The sequence below is a fragment of the Haliaeetus albicilla genome, chromosome 19 (genome assembly GCF_947461875.1).
Source record: "Haliaeetus albicilla chromosome 19, bHalAlb1.1, whole genome shotgun sequence".
NCBI lineage: Eukaryota > Metazoa > Chordata > Aves > Accipitriformes > Accipitridae > Haliaeetus > Haliaeetus albicilla.
This window is the reverse complement of record NC_091501.1, coordinates 1962606-1982807: the sequence shown is the minus strand read 5'-3', so window position 1 is coordinate 1982807 and position 20202 is coordinate 1962606. Positions and strand designations below refer to the sequence as shown.

Genomic DNA, 20202 nt, shown 5'->3' with positions numbered 1-20202 from the left:
GCTGGGGCGAGGGAGAGCGTGCCGGCCCCACAGGCGTTTTCGGCACGTGGTGGAGGCAAGGCGAGCCTGATGGCACGACACGAACAGCAGAACACCTTGGCCGTGCTCTGCTTCGCTGGGCAGCGTTCCCTGCTCCCGGCCACACGTCACCGGTGGAGAGGGCTCTCCTGTGGCTTGTCGAGCCTCGGATGCTGGAGAAGCATCTCAAGCACCCCCAGCCTTGGCTCACCTTGACTCTTCCCCAGGAACCACCAGCTCAGCCCAACCTCTCCCTCTCCAGGCAAGACCCGGATCAGCGTGAGACCCGGATCAGCATGCTGAAGGGCAGCCCCGCAGGTGTTTTGGCTGGAGCTCGATGGTGACACCCCACAGCTGCGCCCGGTCACTACCCCTTTCCCAGCACCCAGAAGCAGCCTTCCTGCTCCACTCCCCTGCCCGCCTGAGGAGCAAGCACCTCTTCACCCAAAACCCATCCGCTCACCCCATCGCATCTCGTGCCAAGAGAGCTTCCCCAGCTGAAATTTTGCTGTAACCTTTTTTTTATATGTTTCTATAGGTGAGGGACTAATGGAGTGCATTTGGAGCTTTGATTACACACATTAAGAGTCTTTTTCACTCTATTTCTTAGATAGCACATCATAAAGCGCGCTTAGGCACGCGTTTTGGAGTTGGGAAAAGCCCAAGGCATTTTTCAGCCACCGCGTCCTAGGTTGTGCTCGGATCTAATTTCATTTTTAAAAGAAAAGGATGCGGGAGACCCATGGGAGGTTCTCCAAAACCATTTGGAGGAGCGTGTTCAGGTTCTGCTTGCTACAGTTTGACCTTCCCAAAGTGCCTCCCCCTTCTCTCAGCATTACAGGAGAGGTCTCCCTCGTCCTTTGTCAGAGCTTCTTTGTGTCCAGAAGGGTCTGAAGACCCAAACCAGAACTGACCCACAGTACCTAAGAAGGTACTAAGTGTGTTTGCATTTGACTGCAGACCTGATCAACGCTGGCTTAGGGCAGGCGCTGCGGTATCCCCACCACCAGCTCCGCAGGTCGTTCGTACCCAGAGCAGGTCACAGCCCACCCAAGGAAGAGAAGACAACAGGTTTTGGAATGTAACAATTTATTGGGGTTAATTTTTATTTTTTTTTAATCTTTAACTCCCCATTTCTGGCATTGATACAATATTCAAGAGCAGCAGAAAGAACAAAATGTACAAGAATACAAGAGTAATTAGCACAACCCCCACCCCCAAACCTGGAGCAAACCATTTTCTTGTGGGAAGCGCCAGGGGAAGGGGTGATTCAATCGCCCCTCCAGTGGCTACGCCTCCCACCCATCCGCTCTAGACAGAGTTTAGCCAGCTGGGAACTGGATTAAAAAAACAAAATAAAACAAAAAAATGAACAAACACTATATTTAAAATGAAAATTGCAAGACAAAAAAAAAATATATAGATACAATTCATCCGTGCACAATCCTTAAATGCATTTTTTCAAAATAAAAAAATTACAAGATACATATTTAGGTTTATTTTAAATTAAAAAAAAAAATCACCACCTTCACTCTCTATGCCAAGTGAGGGGAAATAAAGAGACAGATGGGTTGCACCAGAACCATCAGCACTCTAGGAGTTAGGTCTGACCTTCTCTAAGAGAAAGGAGAAGGCTCTGATGCTGCCAAAACTCAAGCACAGGCAGAATCTGAAGCACCCAAGTACCACAGAGCTCAGTGGGGTAACTCGCCTGCTCAAAGTTCAGTATTTGCAGGAATCTGCAGGATTTGAGCCTAAGCTTGGCACTGGGGAAGGTGAAAGGAAGGAACAGATGAGGCGGGCCCCTGTCCTCCACCACCACCGGACAACTTTCTATCCAAAAAAGAAAACAAACAAGGGGGGGAAAATATCCCAAAAGAGAGAGTCCTCTATTCTTAAGGAGCGTACAAGGCTTAATGGCAGGGGAGAGAAGAAGAGGAGGAGAGGATACCAAGTTGATTAGCCTGGGGGAGGCATGGGCATGATAACCTTTTTCTAAAAAAAAGTAATCACAGTGATTATTTTTTTTGTTGTTCTGTTTGAGAACTTGACCTAAGACTACGTCCCCCTTTGCAGCCGCGGGGCTGGCAGCAGCAGGCTCCCTCCAGGACAGCTAAAGAGCAACCTACCTGCGAAAGAGCAACCCACCTGCTGCTCTGCCCAGAAGGAAACCCTCGGCACCCCTGGAGAGCGGGGCACAGCCGGGGGGCTGCTCGCGAGCACGGAAGGGCTCTGCTAGTCCTACGAGGCCCCGAAGCCCCCCGAAGTGCTTTCACGCTCCTGCAGTTTAGTGCAAGCTCTAAGTCCTCAGCTGAAAAAGGAACGAAGTCAAGAACCGGGGCCCTACAAATGGGAAGTAACACTTCAGCTGCTCGTCCCAACCGTGCCCCTTCCCTCCCGCCAGATATATTTTCTGAGCCACTGCCAAAGCTGGCATCACCCTGACGGCACCTAACCACTCTTCTGTCACCTTCCTTCCTCCCTACGCCGCAGCACGGTGCTTGCTGCCCGCTTCCCTGCTTCACTCCACCCGGGAGCACAGAGGGCATCCCCGCTCCTCCACCCCCGGTGCCGTCTCTGCTGGCACTCTCGGGTGGGTGCCTGGAGGGAGAAGGCTCAAAGCACGGCACTCACCTGAGGTGCAGGGACTGTCACCACAAGGACCGCGCTTGCGAACGGTCCTGGAGACATTTTGTTTCCCACCAGAGAAGCTTTAAGGGACAGAAGAGCTGCCAGAGGCAGCCCACGACCACAGGAAGGGCAAACTGACTACACCTCCCTTCACTCCCAGAAGGAGAAATTTAAAGAAAGGGCGAAAGAAGAACTTGGGGCCCTGCAGTATCCTTACAGGCGAAGCAGGCGGGACACAGGGCACCTCAGATGCACGATGCAGAACACGTGCGAAGCTGCTGGTGCCAAGGCTGTTGACCCTGCACAGACAAGGGTGCAAACCCCACTAGCCACATCAGTCTGATGCAGGGCAACATCAAAAGAGGAGAGAAGTAGAGGACGGAAGGACAAAGGTGAGAATGGAGATAAGACTCCAACATCTCCTCCCATCTACACCCCCAAAAAGAAACCATACACATTGCGCTCTGGGGAGGGACCTAAAAAAAAAAAAAAAAAAAAAATCAAAGTAAGAAAAGAAAATAAAGCCACTTCTTTGCTCAACTCCAAAGCATCAATGAAATGAAGATACTTGCTGGAGTTACCTGGGGAAGGAAGCACGGACAGGGAAAGGGGGATTTCTGAAGCAATACTCGGCGTTCCTCCGGCTCTGTGCAAACACCGCGGGAGTCGGGCTGCCAGCACCCTCAGCAGGATGGTCCCCTCCACCCCCCACCCCCTCCACACAGGGGAGACGGAGGCACAGGGCAGTGACGCAGCTGGCAGAAAGGCCACGGCAAACCAAGAAGGAACAGAACCCAGGAGGCACGGAATTCCCGGCCCCAAATTAACCCTCTACAGCACATCACCTTCAGAGCAGAGATCAGGAAGGCTGCGCACAGGGTGGTGGGTGAGACAGGGGGAAAGAGGGGAGGAGGGAGGGTTTCTTTTATATTTATATATTTATATATAAAAAGTAAATAAGATCCCAGCTCTTGCGCGATTATTGGGCAATTGAAAAATGCAGCAAAAGCAAGCGACATTGGAGTAAAAGGATGTGCCAGGCAAGGAGGAAAAGGTCTTGTCGGAAGGTGGGGAAGGAGGCAAGGGGAAAAAATAAGCACTTAGCCAGACACGCATTCCAGGTTTGTTACACCTCCCTGGGAAGAAGGACCTGCTCCCGAGCAGCCCCACTAATGCCACAACCTGGGGTGGGCAGAAGTGTGGAGGACTTGGGACACCATCCTTCAGTACAGCAACCTCTTTCTGCCAGGAGGTCCCCAGGAAGGTGATCATCTCCAAACGCTGGGAGCTGCTGAAACCTCCTCTACAAAGAGGGGCTGGGAAAGGGAGTGAAATCCCTAGGAAGACTCAGCTCAGAGACAGCTCCTACTTGGTAAAGAGCAGGATTGGTTTTTTTGTTTTGTTTACTTCACAAAATCTCCCTGGGAACTTTGGTAACGGGGAGACGCGGAGAAATGCTCCTTTTCTTTTGAAAACAGAAATTAAGTAGTGGCTCACCACAGCTGAGCCTGCTCGCCACATTCTATTTCTCCATTTTCCATCTCAAAAGGAGCTTGCATCTCATTAGCTTCACGCCTCCCCAGTCCCACTCTGCTCAGCGAGGAGAAAAGAGAGCACAAGACAGGAGGCTGCCACTCCAAGCTGAAGGCTGTGGGAAGCACTGACAGAGCTCGATGGGCAGAGAGAGAAAGAAAAAGTTCCCAAGAGCAGCCCAGGCTATGGGAGGCATCGAGACATCCGTCACCTGCCACTGAAAAGCCAAGGGCACCAGAGAAGTCCAGACAAGAAAAGCTGTCCTAGCATCCCCTGCCTGCCACCTTCTGTTCAGATGCCAACATCTGGTGGCTTCCCTCTTCCCTACAGTCACTCCCACGCACCAGATGAATGCCCAGCAGAGACATCTTGGAAGGGGAAGCCAGCACGCAAGAGCTGCCTCCTCGCTTTGAAGAAACATTCAGGCAACTCATCCTCACCACCCCCGAGGAAGCCAGAGCAAAAGGCGACAGCCCTACTCGAGCACAGTCCTGTCGAGGTGTTCCTGTACCCTCCCCACCCCAAAACCTCCCAGCATTTGCTGGCCTCAAGAAGAGGGTATGCCTCACTTGGCAACACCTTCAGAGCACAGGAGGCAGCTCTCTCATCTGCCTCTGAAGAGCCGACTACTGTCAGAGATGGGACGCCAGACTACATAGAGATGGGACTTGGTTCTCTGTCCTGATGTGGTGAATCCTATACGGAAAAATGCCACTCTCCACCTGATGCTGAAGAAGTTAAGAGACCCTAAGGAGGGGAGGCGTATCTGTGTCCTGGGAGATAAGCCCACCGTGTTTAATCCTGCTTGGATACAGGGGAAGGAAAAGAGAAGAGACAGTGACTTGGCAGGAAAGGTACATGCCAACCCCAAATCTTAGCAGCTTGCTGTGCATGCAAAGTAAGTCAACTGTTTCCATGTTGGTGGCCCGATCCACGTTCTGGCAGAACGCGACCGGCCATTTCTGAGGGCCGCTCGGCCGGAAAACCACTTGGAGACTCCACCTTAGCTCACAGGAGAGGTATGGGAGGGAAGGGAACTCACTCCAACACTTGGGAGGCAAGGACGGGAAGGGTTTGTAGACAGGGTTCCTCCAACATGCAACTTGCCTTTTCAGCTCAGAGATCGCTGCTTAGTCCCAGAATGCCTTTCCCTCCAGTTCAAGCAAGCCAAACACCATCCCAGACACACATGCTTCGATACTACAAAATACTCTTTTCTCTAAGGACCATCTAATACCACTACAGTTTGTGCAATCACTGCATTTATTATTCATTTTTAAACTCTCTCTCTCTCTCCCTGTAGAAATTTTTTTTAAACTTTTCTTTTTTTATGCAAAACTAATCATTTCACTTTTTCCACTCCATCATAAAATCTCCTCTAAAAACACGACGACAAGAGAACAAACATGGCACAGACACAGAGAATATTTCCCTGTTGTTTTTTTTTTCCTAGGGGTTATGGGGAAGGGAAGGGGATACTTTCAAAATAAACTCCTCCCTCAATCCCATGCCCTTTTTAAAGGGCATGGATGGATCTTCTTTCCCATCTCCATCTTACAGAGCAAGGGCAAAAATTCAGAAGGAGGAGCATAACCCACGTGAATACGAAGGTAGGTTAGTCAGCCTCAAGTGGCTCGTCCACCTAAGGGAACTTGAGGCTGCTGCTGCCTTCAAGTTAGCAACTCTCTAACTCAAAACAGCACAGGATCCTCATTTTGGATCCAGAGGTTCAGGGTTTGGTTCCCACCTGGTGACCCACCCAGGGAGAGATTTGTCACACAAGCAGTCGAGCTGTGTCTGCAAGCCGGATCATACTCCTTTCTTCCTCCACGAAGAGGATCTACTGCACGAGTTCCTCTGCCGCAACAAGTCCCCTCATCTCCTCGCCACAGGAAGAAGGTCCTCACGGAGTATCCCTACAATGACCCACTGTTTTGCTCTTCACAGACAGTCCCCTTGCTTGTCACTCTGGAGAAAGGCAAAACCCCTTCGATTAAACAATTCCTGCCCCCTGCCCCCAAAGAACACCATACAAGAGACACTGGGGAAAAGAATTCTGCCAAGTGAACACATCTTGGCCAAAACACATCAAGAGTTTCCTATTAAAGTTCCCTTTTATCTCCCACTTAAACGCTTCATTTTTTTTTTTTCCAGAACCTCAATACCACGAAACAAAACACATCACCACATACACACCAAACAGTAACTTAACAACCTAAAGTGACTGGCCGGTTTGCATCCACCCCACAAAGAAGCTCCTCTTATCTCGCAGCCACAGAATAGTTCTTGTTGAGAAGGGGGGGGAAAAAAAAAAAAAAAAGAAAAAAGAGAGAAGAATCTCCTCGCTATTTCCTTAAGAGCGAGCTTTTCCCTATGCCTACAAACTGCTCATCTTTGAAGCTGCAGTCAAATGGATAGGCTATGCTAAAATAAGGGATCCCTGGGTGTGCCAGGCACAGGAAAGATGCAAAAAAAAAAAATCGACACAAAAAATACAGGCAGGTATTAATACAGACACGCACACAAGTCCAACAAGTTATAGGAAGCCTTAGCTTGGTGAATGGATCGGGGAAGTCTCTTTCTCCCTGCCCCTAGCTTCATCTGTGAATGCAACTGCATCCCCAAAGAGTCCACTAAGCTCTTTAACCAAGGAAAGAAAAAAAAAAAAAAAAAAAAAAGAGGTGTGCAAAGGGTGGTGCTAACAGCACCTGGAATCCCCCTCGGACTGTCTGCACAGACACCCAACCGCAACTGGTGTGAATTCACCGTGCCCCAAGGCTTTGAATACCACCTGCTGCGAGGCAAGGCTTGCAGGGAGGGCAGCAAAAATTTTATTACAGCAACCCAGGCGCTAGAGGCGGGGAAAAGACAAGCTCTGGGCACAGAAGCCCTAATTAAGGTCAGAAGCCAGTCTATCCCTTTACCACCCCGACGACACCCCTGGGGCAGACAAGCATCACCTCTCTTCCACAAACTGCCTCCCTTCTACCCTCGGACTACTGCAACCACAAAATCACTACTCCGCACGAGAGCACTCCTCGGAGCCAGCAGCTCCCGAGCATCCTCGTGTGGAAGCACCAGAGGGGATGATTCCACTCGTGTTCACCTGCCCAGGGCAGGTTTGTAAGTATGCGAGCCCTGGCGCAGGGAATTTTTTTCCACCCTTTTCACCTCTGCAGCATGTTATGTAGAAGTGACACCACTCTGCCCCATCCCAAATACCAGGGATAGGGCTCAGAGGCGAGGCTCTCCCACTGATTGATCAGCACCTCTTTTCCTTGCCCCTACAGGCTGAGTCCTGTGCGAGTAGGGGGGAAAGGGAGAGCAAAGGAACAGCATCTCACTGTGAAGCTTAGGACCCACACAGAAATGGAGCAAGCCAGAAACGGCAGGCAAAAGAGAGAGCTTATTTTGGATGTGAACAAGGGGTGGTCAGGGAAAGAAGGAGCCGTGGGTAAAGAACAGCAAGCTGTGGTCTCGCTCGCTCCTACTTGCTAGGGGCGATGAGAAGGAATTTATAGATCAGCTCACAGGAGCTCTGGGGGAAGAGATCCAGCGCACATGCATACGATGTCAGAGACACAGTTATTTCTTATTAGCACCTTTGGTTGACAGTTGTAAGGGCTGTTTCAGATCCTGCAAAGACAGAGGGGAGCCCTCTTCCAGGCCATCCACCACAGGGAAGGGAGAGCAGGAGAGAAGAAAAGAAGCAGGAAGAGCAAACGACCCATCTTAGCATCCCTTCCTCCCTCTTTCCGAGGGAGTGGGGGGAAGCAAAAAGGGTCAGGGGAAGCTTACGCGCAAGGCAGGAGACCAGCCTCACCCGGCTGGGGCAGCGTCATGCTGTCAGTGTATCTTCCCCCAAACTGAAGGATGGATGCATGGCCCACTCCCACTTCCACCACGGAAAGGCCAGGGAAGGGCATTTCATGCCCTCTCCCCCAAGCAAGTGCAAGTGATGAACACCAGGAGGAAGATCTGGGCCAGAAGCAGACTCCCCTTTTCTTCCCTTCCCCCTGCAGAGCTGAGCAAGTTGGAAGATGCAGGAGAAGAGGAGGGACCAGGGCACCTGAAAGCACCCATACAACTGCCAAGGTAGCACCAATAGTCAAAGGAAAGGGGAAGCCAATATGGGGGCATATGCTGCGTGGGGCACTCCCCACCACCCCATCTTTGTCTCAAGCACCTTCCAGGCATGACGCTTCACCTGCCCCTCTCCCCTTCACTCTGGGGGCATCTGGATCAGCAACTGCCACGAGGACAGCAGAGGAGAGTGCAGAACCAGGCCGCAGGCCAGGAAGGATGGCAGGATCGGAGTCACGGCAAGGGGGAAACAGGAATGAAAGAGACTGCATGCACACTGTGGGAGAAGGCTTGGGGGGGTGTGGGCAAGGGCTCCAATCCTCTTACATCCTCCCCCTTCAAGGGTCTGGAGCTCCTCTTCACTTTTTGTCAAAGATGGAAGGGGAAGGAAGAGGAAGAGCACCTTCCCCATCACCCCCACAGGCACACAGACACACGCTCTCCCATCCCTCATCCCCAAAGGCTCTACCGCCCGTTGGACAACACCACATTCAAGGACAAACAACCACTCCCCAGCCCCACCACGACCCTCCCTGCCTCCTCCCAGCGGCAGCGACACCCAGGAACGGGGGGTGCCCCCGCTCCCCACCACTGACACGCTCCAGCCTCCGGGCAAGAGGGAGCGGGCAGGAGGAAAGGAGGAGGAAGGGTGGTAGTGAGGGCAGAGGGACAGCCAAGGGGAGAAGGAGAGAACTAAGGACAGCCATTCGCACCACGACTTCTCGCAGGTAGAGCTCCCCCCATGCCCCTGGAGCGGGGGGACCTGGCTGCTCACTTGCTGCCTCCGCTGCCGCCGCCCGCCGCCACCTTCTCAAAATCTTCTGCGTTGCAGAACTCCTTGATGGTGACGGTGAGGAGGTTGCTGGTGACATCCGTGACCACCACGTTGGAGCAAGGGGACATCTCGGGACGCCAGTCGCCGGCCTCCTGCTCCGGGTCAGAAGATGAGAGGGACAAGGAGGGCGTCTGCCCCCCACTGCACCCTCCTGGGGGAGAACGCTTGCTGGTGGCGGCTGACTCGGGCGGAATCGAGAGGTCGAGGACCTCTGACTCGCGCCAGTCGGGGATGGCTGGGCTGAGGGTCTCGGGCAGCAGCTTTGGAGGGGAATCATCGGGGTCAGAGGAGGAATGCGGGGCGGGCGATGGGCAGCCGGAGGAGCTGGAGCTGGGGGCATCATAGGGGGTGGAGCTCATAATGAGCCCACAGGAGGCTGCCTGGGAGCCTTCAGCCTCCCCTTTGCCCTCCAGAGAGGGGGCAGGCGCAGCGGACGGCTTATTGTAGAGCGAAAAGGCGCCGAACTTCATGTGGCGGATCTGGGTGCGGAGGACACTCTCGCTGAACTTTTTGCTCTTGCCAATGACACGGTTTCGGGATGGGATCTTGGGCCGAGCCAGGCCCCCGGCCCCGTTGGCTGGCTTCCCACCTTTGTCAATGACTTTGAGGTTGAGGATGATGCGGCTGCGCTTGGGCTCGCGGGGTTTCACCTTACGGTTGATGATGCGGACGGTCTCCGAGAAGGGCGAGACGGGAGGACGGATGCCAGCCCCCCCACCCACGCTCCCGCCGTTCTGGGGGTCTGGACGGGGCAGGGGTCTCCGGGACATGCGGTGGCATCGCCGGATGTCTTTCTTGAGCCGGTGCACTGCGGCGCTGGAGTGGAGCTTGGGAGAGGAGGTGCTAGAACCAGGCTTGACAGAAAAGTGTACATCCCCAATGTGGAGGGCCTCCGCTTGGGCCCGAGCCTGCGGTGGTGGGGAGAGAGAAAAAAACAGGGTCAGAGAGGCAACCTAGGTGCAGCCAAATCTCAAATTGGGCATCGCTAACATCAGGACATGCGCTTACCAGCAATGCCGTGTCACATTTTACCCACATTAATGACAAGCACACGTACACACCTATGGACTATTGATAGCTATGGCGCAGTGCCATACAAGCACAGGGCACTGTCTATATCCTTTTTGGCAAATTACTCCCTAGGCTGTGCCCCTGTTGGCACGTGCTTTCCCCAAGAGGAAATGGTCACCCTCCAGCCATGTTTTAGGATTACAGTTAATGGTTTCCAAGGCCCCCTCTCAGTCATCACCAGCCAACATACACAACCCTCCACTGCCAGCCAAACCACCAAGCATCCTCGTAGGCATTGGGGCTGTTAGTGCTGAGTTAGCATCCAAAATTACGTATGAGTCCCAGGACAGGAGACTGTATCAGGTCCTCTGTGAAATGAGCACAAGACAAGGGGGAGATGAAGAGTAATGCATCCAGTTTGCTCTTCCCCTCCCACAACCAGACTCATCTGCTCTGGAAAGCATGGCAGAAGAGGGTCTTAAGGAACACAACTGGAGGTGGGTGAGAGTGGTCTGCTGGAGCTGTCTTAGCTAAACACAAGAAACGCAGAGATCTGAAGCTTAAATTTAACTAGAGACCACAAGCAAGTTGTTTATCCTTACTCTGCTGTGGCAGCAAGGCCCAGCATTTAAAGCCAGAGACTAGGCCAGCTGGAACTCAAGTCAAGTTTAACTGCATGACCAAAGAAGAGATTGCCTTGTCCTTTTGAACACCACACTTGTTTGAAACGTACTAACGAAACAGAGCAGGAGCAGCACCAGCTCAACTGCTTGGCGTCAACCTTCCCTGAGAGCCAGAGCAAGGAAACAAGACTTTTAAGCTCTTCTGGAGCTTGGTGATAGTGCCAAAACCTGCCTTGGTTCACGTACCAGGGACAGGAACATTTTCTGACAGCAGGAACAGCAGTTTCATTGGTAAATTGAGGCAGTATGACCCAAAGACCCTGTGGGCATGGAAACCCAGAGCATATTCTTACACCACGCCTTGTCAGAGCACAGTTGCTTGTAGAGCTCAGCCTGCCACCTGCACCCTACTCCTTGCCCAAACAAACCCCCTTCCTTATTCCCTCTCAGCAGCGGTCACAGGCAGAAGTCATCCAGGCCTGGAGGGGACAGGCGAGCCCCCCCCCCATTGCCCATCTAGTGAGCAGCTTCCCCCACCTCGTGGGCACGACAAGAACTGCAGTGCTAGAAGAAGACAGCTGCTTTTCCTCCCCAATTTTTCCATCCCGTTGCCCCCTAGCCAACATCGGGATGGCTTCTTGCCAGCTAAGAGCTTAAGCACTCCAACACCATCTCCTTTGTCACCCCGCAGGCTCTGCCTCCTACCAGAGAAACGCCTGGGGAAAAAAAACGTGCGTGTGAAGGCAGGAATCTAACAGATCGAAGTGAGGGGCCCAGGCCAGCTCTTGCACAATAAGCTCAAAGCCCTGGCCCTACATCCCCAGAGCTTTGCTGTCACCCCAGCGCCCCTATTCTACCGTCGAGATCCCCACAGGAACTTCAGAAGATCCTGAATGAGCAGAGAACAGAGATGCGAAGACATTTTGTTCCTCCCTGGATAACGTTGGATGATCATGCCCTTCAATATTACTTGTATCCGGGCTTTAAAAGGACTACAAAGATGAGGCCTCCTTCCCTGGTTGTTATGTGAACACACAGACCGGAGGCTCATCTGAACCAGGGACTCTAGGCTTTGTATTAGCCAAATGACAAAGAAACAGGGACGAGTAATACAACTGCCAAGGCAGGCACAGACACTCTCCACGTTAACCCTGGGCTGTAACAGGGCTGCTTCACCTAGTTAGAGGGAAGCGTCCCCAGCACAGACAAACCCAACACGTCCTGCTATAGCAGGAAGCATCCCAGTGTCCAGCTAGTTTCTCTTTGCTCAGCCTCGTGCCTTACTCCATGCCTTAAACTGTTCAGAAAACAAATAGGTAGACACAGTTCCTGTCCCAGGCATCCTACAGGCTGGAGCACAGCAGCAGCACCAGATGAACTCCCTGCACCACATATCAACTCTCCCCACCCCATCCTACTGATCCACAACTTAGAGACCCTGCAGACCCCATCAGGAGGTCACAGGCAGAGACAGATGCACATCTAGGGCTGTGCTCACTCCCTCTCTTCACAGGTCCCTCTGAAGCAGATGGTAAACACCAGGACAAGCTACAGTTTGCTTTCTGACATTACATACCAGCACAGCCTGGATTAACAACTTTATTCTTCCTTTCCCCGCTCTTTCCCATCACAGTCAGCCCTTCCAGCATTGCTGCTCTTGTGCTTTGGGCTTCTCGCCAATTTACCACTGTTCAGCTGAGAGCAAAGTGCAACGCAATGTCCGGTTCCAAAACGCAGGACAGGGAAGCCAGACAGAGGGTACAGACAGATACGCCAGTAAAAATCCTTGATCCACAGCTTCAGCGGATAGACACAGGCATCCTTCAGGGCTTCCTGGGCTGCCAACGCCGCATGTCTTCTAGATTAATTCCCTACCCTGTAATCATGCCCCCTCTGTGCCACTCTGCTCGGAGTCAAGTCTAATTGCCACCTGCCCACATTGCTGCCTTCCATCACCTACATGAGAAAAAAGGCGGCCTCCCCTGAGTCTGGGGGAAGTAGTCACAAACACCCACAGTTGCCTTATACACCCCAAAATTCCTCAGCAAAGCTTCCCATCAACCACATTAAATGAAAAGCGATAATGCTGGGATGGTCACTGCCCAGCCACTTCCATAGTCCTGCTGATTTTAGTTGCTCAGCCTGTGCACGTTAATCAGCTCCTGTCCTGTTTTGACAGAGAGACCTGTCTTGGTTTTGTGCTTACACAGCAGCTAGCACAGAGCCCTGATCCATGGCTAGGACTTTTCCAGTGTGCCAGAACCAGTGGGTCTCCTTCACTTGCTACGTGTCTACGTTTCCAGTTAGTTCTGGGGCACTTCCTCAAGTTTAAAGCTGTTTCTAACTCATGTTTCAGCTCTCTGCATTTATTAAATTACAGTTTCAGTAGCCTCCGGGTAGACTACACGCAGCATGAATCTTTTGGCCAGATTATTAAGAGAGAGGGTAAGCTGGGACCCAACACTCCTCCCCTGGTGCTACACTGCTATCCCCAGTGGCCAGCTTCAACACAAGTTCCAAAGAGCAATATGCAAATATTCAGCTTACCTCGAGCTTGTTTTTCCAGGTAAGGTTTCAAGAAAAATAGTATCAGATGCTTTATCTAAGACCAGCCCCCAGAGCCCTCTCACTTGCAAAGCTCAGTATTCCTACCACAGGATCAGGTTTATTCAGGCATCAACTACATGAACTCGAGTCTCTTTCCTGCAGAGGACAGCACATTTTCTGGGCTCTCCTCCTGCTTCCAACTTCACATTAAGTAACTTGCTACTTCTGGTTTGGAGAGGACTCAGCATTCACTTTTATCTGTTGGAAACGCACTTCTCCCTGCTATGGATCCATTACTCGATCACACTCATGAGCTGTATGAGCATAAGGTCTTCGAAAAAACAAACCCGTTTAATCCTTTCAGCTCTGCCACCACAGTTTGCTACTTAACTCAGAAGTTTTCCAAATGGAAACTGCCTCTCTGGGTTTTGCTGTTTTCACCCGCAGGATTTGCTCACTGCCGAAGAGGTACTCAGCATGTATACGAAGTAATTCACTCTCTGCTTACAGCTCAGCCTACATCAGGATGCAGCTTCTGGAGGCTTGCTGCAGTGCTCTGTCACGAGAGCAAGCCAATTGCTAGGATTGCTTCCCTTCCCCCTCTTCCCTTTTGGGATATGTATCACCTTTATTTAGCTTGTACAGCTCTCCCTCATTGCCCCTGGGAACTAGTATAGCTCCCCTGTTCCCTACTATTTCTGAATAAATGTCCCTTGAGGCCCAGCAAGCATATTTGTTCATTCATTCCCTTAACGCACTGAAGCACACAAGCACGTACATGGACACGTGCTTAGAAAAGCCTTTCTTACCTGATTTGTATCAAAACCTCTGCAATTTGCAAAAAAAAAAAAAGACAAAAAGAGACCTTGTAAGGCAACGGATTTCTAGTTAATTATTTCAAAATCAAGTCATTTCCAGTAGCGCTGCTGCACCATAGTAGCGCTACTCTCTCATAAATTACTGGTTCTGCTTTGTCTTTTATTCTCCACCTGCATTCCCACAGTCCTTGCTCCAAACAGCATTCGCAAGAGCTCTTCTTTCCCCTTTTTGGCTGCCATTCTGCCTTTTTATCGCCCTCTTTCTTCTGCAGTCTTCCAAGTGACAAGGCAACAGCAAGCCAGTTCATAGCACAGTTCTCCCAAGCAACACTGCCATAAACTAAAGTTTCCCTACTGGATGGGGAACAAAATGCTACAAAGGGGAACAGTCTGTTTTCAAACCGCTCAGGGATAATTTACGAACAAGGAGGAGATCAAAAGAAACCCAACTCCAACTTTAGAGTTCAAGAAAGGGCAAAGCGACGGAACACCATGCTGCTCGGCCCCTTCTCCCCCCACAAACCCCCACCCACTAAGGCTCCTTACTTCTTCCTTCCCATTAACCTTCTCCAGTCTTTTCACCTTAGTATTTACAGCCACTCCGACTAGGGGGCTTTGCTAGCCACCCACTGAGCTTGCAAACCGGGCTCTGTCTCTTAATAGCACTTGCTAGACTTTATTAGATTAGTTGGCGAGTTTTGCATTCCACACAGCGCAGTGCTGAGGGAAAAGCAAAATAAAAAGAGCAAACCGAGCAGGGGAAAAAAGGAATATCGCTATAGCATGCACTATGTCTCTTTCTAACCTCGCACCAGCTTCCATTCTGATCTACAGCTGAAGGTCCTGTCCTCAAAGATGACTTCTGCCAGACACCTAAGTAGTAAGGTAAGAGCTTTATGTACATTTCAGGCCAAGGACTCCACTTCCCATACACTCAGCACAAAGCTTGCAGCATACCAGCAGCCTCCCAAGAATTACAACCTCCCGCCAAGCTTGATCTCAGCTGTGGGAAAGTTTGCCCCTAGTATGCAGAGGATAAAGACCCATTTCCTGCCCAAAACTTTGCAGTTGAAGTTTGCAGGGGTCACTTTCAACACCGGCCATCTTGATAGCGATATTACAAAGCCTGGACTGTAATTTCCCTTTGCAGTCTGATCGAAAGGGCAAGTGTTAGCTCTCAGCAACAGGAGCCTGGCTTACAAAGGCAGCAGGTGGCCGAAGATGCAGCTTTTCAAAGCTTTTCCAAAGGCGTGGGCCACTAACCTGCTGGAATGCTTTCTGCAAATCCCCCTGGGTGCCTATCTGCAGCTTTTGAGAACTAATCCCAGGATAAACCTAGCCCCAACTGCAAACTACAACACCCACACAAGCCAGGGGACTGAGTGGCATATCAGGACACTTACTTCAATGCCTTACCGGAGACTCAGAAGCCTAAGTTTAATGAAAAATCCTAGCAAGCCGCTGAGTTGAGGGCAGACTCGTCTACCAAAGCAGTCCTAGGCCAGACTCCTGCTTAAACATCACTGCATCCAGGCCTAATCTGTTCAGTTAACAGATCAAAAAGAATATTGTTCTAACTGCCAACTCCAAAGGCTCCCTCTGGGATGCAAGAATCAAATTTCTTCCCCTGCTTCCGAAATTCTCACTGGCAAGAGATTCTGCAGCTGAAAGAACTGAAGACATGGTTAGCAATGCACGAGGCAGAACCAAATCCCACTCCTCCCACAGCAGCACCAGTGCTGCAGGGCTAGCAGTGGTCAAGCCCACATCTTCAGTAGGTCAGAAGAATTGACCGAGAGATACACACAACGCAAACTATCACGGTCTCCATCACATTTCCAGCCACAGCTAGTGGGTTTGCCTGAACAGAACTCAAATAAGTTCAGATAGGGCTAGCTGAGATAGAGTTACTTCTTGCTGCCTGGCCTAGGGTGTTATTTTTAGGGTAGGATCTGAAGTCCCAGAAAAATGGCAAGTCAGAGCACTAACAGTTTCACCAGCTCCGTTTCCCAGAGCTGCAAACCAAGCGGCAGTGGTAGCACTCTGCCCTGCCAGCCTCTCCCACAACGTGGCACCAGCCTTCAGGAGAGCTCATCTCGCTCCCTATCGCGATCCATCTTCTACAAAGTACCAAGCCAGCTCCGCAAGCCTACAGGTTTTCAGTAGCGTTTGAGTAGCTGGCAGAAGGAAGGTGTGCCACAGAAACGTGTCAGGGACGTGATTCAAAGGACGCTGTTGAATAATTCAGGTTCCAAGTTTAGGAGGGTTTTAAAGGGCAAGGGGAGAAGAGGAGGAATGAGTGGATTTTATTTTTGAGTTTGGGGGTTGGTTTTGTTTTTTTTAAACGAGTGAAAAATTTACAATGGATTTTGCCATATCACATTCAAATCAAAAAGAAACTGATTACATACAGTAATGTTAAAAGCACAGCATAAACACTTCTCTACCACTCTGAACAACGTCAGGTGTTACGAACACCAGTATTTTTTAATTCAAGCAGAGAACTATTTTAAGCTGGTGGTTTCCCTTTAAGCGTTCCTCTGCATTGTTGGAAACCTAAACACAAGGGTTTCATTTAATGCATGACTGCCAGAAAGAGAAAAACCAACTAGTCTAGTTTCCCTGAATAAAGCGTAAGAGGTGGTACATATCAGTTATGTTTGCAGTTCTCAGTCTGCAGATACAGAAAACTGTTTGCAGAAAAACAGGCAATGAGGGAGAAGAACAGTTCCATCAGCAGGACTTTCTGAGGATTACCAGGGTCCCCTGGGTTTTACTCAGGGCATCAAAATACGCCTGTTCCTGCATTTCTTCTGTGTGCTTCGTTATGTCCTCTTAAAGCAGAGGAGAGGTGACAGCCTAGCCCCCCCCACTCTTTCTGGTGCTCATACAGTTAAAGTGCTGTGCTGACTTGAGTAAAGCTCCTACTGCTGTCAGGCAAAGAAAAGTATTAACCTGTTTCACAGATGGGGAAACATGCACAAAGGCTAAATGACTTGCCCAAAGCCATAGGATGACTTAGTGATAGCGATGCCTTACCACAGGGTCCGCCCTGGCTGTTCCAGGGCTTTATCAAAACCAGAGAAGCTGTGAACTCGCTCATCTGTCTTAATTGTACAATAGTGTGTTCTTTCTACATTCATTTGTAGTCTGAGATTGAGATAGTTGGAGAGGAAGGGGGGCAGGAGAGGAGCAAAGCGAGGAGTTTTGTCTGTAAACTAATAAATCCACAGAGCTCACGCAGCAGTCACGCAGCTACCAGATTCCTTAATTAAAAAAAGAAAGAAAAAAAATTGGAGGGGGACTGCACTAGGGAAACCTTCCTCATTCTTCACTGCAAGCAAGCAGAGATGCTACAACAACACCTTCCTGCAGAGGTGCTGGGTCTATCAGAGGGGAACTGGAAACTTCAGCTGCTATCCTACACAGAGGTGAAACACTCCTCCCCTCACCCACCCCAAAAAAAAGCGAAACAAGCCTACAGTTTACAGATCAAAACATAAATCCTTCACAAAACTCCTGTGGAGCACCTACACCCTGAAACACAATCGGAGGAGCACAAGTGGCAGCAGGATTCCCGCTACAGCTGCCCGATGGCTCAGCACGCTGCTAAGTTGCAGGGCACGGGCTGGATGGAGTAGGCTGCTGAAGAAAGAGGGAGCGGGGCTGGCTAGCTCTCCACTGCGGCAGCAGAAGGCCATAAAGAGGGAGAGGGTATTGGAAAAAGAGACTGCAGCCTCACCGTGCACATCTGCGTGTGCCGACCGTCCTGCTGGGGCACCCGTCGCACGCACACACATTCTCCCCTCACACGCTACTGCGTCCCTGCCTCCCCCCACTTTCCTGTCGGGTTGTCCCCGCGTTCCCAGAGCCAGGTGGCCAGCACAAGTCACTTGAAAGTCCAGTCTTTCCAAGGGCACGCACCGGCAAGGTTTGAGAGATGTTTGGCTAGGCCTAAGTTATTTAAATAAGAGTTACCTTCAGGAGAAAAGTTTTAGGCTTAGGTCCTCTCTTCTTGGGCCCATACAGCTCACGCTCTCGTTCCCTTTAGGGAGTCAAATTTGTCAAGAAGTTAAAACTTTTCCCAAAGGGAGAAGCAGAAGCATATAAGTTAAAAAAAAAATAGAGAGAAAGAAAAAAGAGGAAAAAAGGAAAAAGAAAAAAAAAAAAAGAACAAGAAGAGCCTGGACGCCCTTTCCCACATACCCACCCCAAGCCAAACCTGCTGCAGCCCCCCAGCCCAGGGCGGGGGATGAACACTCACTTCTGCTCGAAGGCTGCGATGAGGCGGGAGTCCAGGATGTTCTCCTCGGGTTCCCAGGTGCTGTACCTGCCGGGGGCACGGGCAGCGGAGGGGGATAAGCGGCGGGGGTTAGAGCCCAAACCACCACCCCCCCAACCACCATCCCATCCCATCCCATCCCGTCCCCCCTCCCCAAACCCCCACAGCCCCGGGGCCCGACCCCCGCAGGGCGGCGGGTTCCCCCCCCGCGACGGGATGCACTCACTTGATGGCCCAGCCTTTCCATTTCACCAGGTACTCGATGCGCCCCTGCAACACACACACACACACACGGGGGGGTGTGAGGGGGGGGTGTGTGGGGGGGGGGGAGCGGCGTGAGGCGGGGGCCCGGCGAACGGCTCGGCCGGGGCCCGGCACTGAGGAGCTGGGGCGGGAGAAGGGGGCTGTCCGGCGGCCGCCCCCCTTTCCGCTCCCCTCCCACAGCGGTCGGTCCCTCACCTTTCGGATGCGCCGCTTGATGATGGACTCGGCGGCGAAGACGCGCTCCCCCACTGCAGACAGCTCCATCTTGCTCCTCAGCGGCGGCGGCGGCGCCCACAGCCCATAATAATCCCGCCCGCCCGCGCCGCCCCGCCCCCCTCCTCCCTCCCTCCCTCCCCGCCGCCCCGCCCTCCTCGTGCCGCCGCCGGCTCGCGCACGCCCGCGCGCCCCCTCCCGCCGCGGCCGCGCGTGACCCCCCCCCCCCAAACTCCATGGGGGGGGGCGGTTGCTAAGGGAAGGGGGGTCGCGCGCAAGCGCCGGCCCTTAAAGGGGCCGCGCAGGCGGGTGGTGGGAAACCGGGGGTTCCGTCATCGACACCCCCCCCCCCGCCTCCGTGAGGGGAGACCCGCCATTTCACCCCCACCGGCCCGGGGAACGGTGCTGGAGGGCAAAGGGAGCAGCGACGGGGGCGGGGAGCCCGCCCACCGCAACCCCTCGGCATGGCGGCGGTGCTGCTGAGCCTCCGCTGCCTCAGCCCCTTCCCGCCCGAACGGCTCCTTTTTCTTTTTTTTTTTTAACTTAAAACAATGGCGGCAGCGGGGGCCGCGCAGCCTCCTCTCCTCCGTCTGTACACGCAAGATGCACCGTCACCTCGCTCCGTCACCCACCTCTAGCCGGCGGGGTGGTACCGGGGGGGGTAAGTGGGGAAGCAGGCAGTCTTAAAAGTACCTACCAAGGCAAAAAACTAGCAATAAAGGCGTTTAAATCCTTTTTTTCCCCCCACCCTTTTTCTTTCTTTTTGGCTGGTACTTGTACGTGCCCTCATTTTTGAGCCAGTATAAGGTACTGCAAGGTAAATGGGCCAAGCATGCTACATAAACCTTAAAAAAAAAAAAAAAAAAATAGAAAAATGTTAAGTCACTTAAAGGAATTCCCTGCCCTGAGTATTACTGCAAAATCCTATTTAATTTGTAGTGTGCTTTACACTCTCTTGCAGGTGCTAAAAAGACAGAAAGAAAAAACCTCAGTCAAAAAAATCATTCTCTGTGATTCAAAATGGAAGCTCACGGCCCTGCAGCCGTCTTCACGTGGAGCTCACCGTCCTGTACCCCCCCGGCACAGCAGAACAGCATATTCTCCTGCTTCGGCTCCATTTTTAGGGTGAGGAGGGGGTGCATTTCGGAATTATACCCTCTGGAAAAAAGGGGAGCTGCGCTGAGGGCTGTAGGCAACAGCCAACTTGGTTTTGCTGCTTTTTCGACCCACCATGACCACACCAGCACCCCTCTGCTACTCCCTCTCCAGCCGGCCTGGCAGGGAGCACCCACAGCCCCCCTGGCCTTTGCTAACCCTGTCTCCATCTGCATTCGTCTCCCCTTT

The 20202-nt window shown here is 52.0% G+C and overlaps 1 protein-coding gene across 2 annotated transcripts; it reads right to left on the bottom strand.

Annotated features, from left to right (window-relative positions):
* Positions 1-1090: 1090 nt before the first annotated feature.
* On the bottom strand, positions 1091-19064 carry CBX6 (chromobox 6). Of its 2 annotated transcripts, none has more exons than XM_069807202.1 (5): positions 18841-19064; positions 18608-18651; positions 18364-18429; positions 18078-18144; positions 1091-9954 (listed from the first exon to the last, which is right to left on the bottom strand). In XM_069807202.1, exons 1-5 carry the CDS (start codon positions 18907-18909, stop codon positions 9037-9039), a joined length of 1164 nt encoding a protein of 387 aa, XP_069663303.1. In that variant the 5' UTR covers positions 18910-19064; the 3' UTR covers positions 1091-9036. The 2 variants fall into 2 exon arrangements, with proteins under 2 accessions (XP_069663303.1, XP_069663302.1); XM_069807201.1 differs by having other exon boundaries at positions 1091-10008; positions 18841-19062.
* Positions 19065-20202: the final 1138 nt, after the last annotated feature.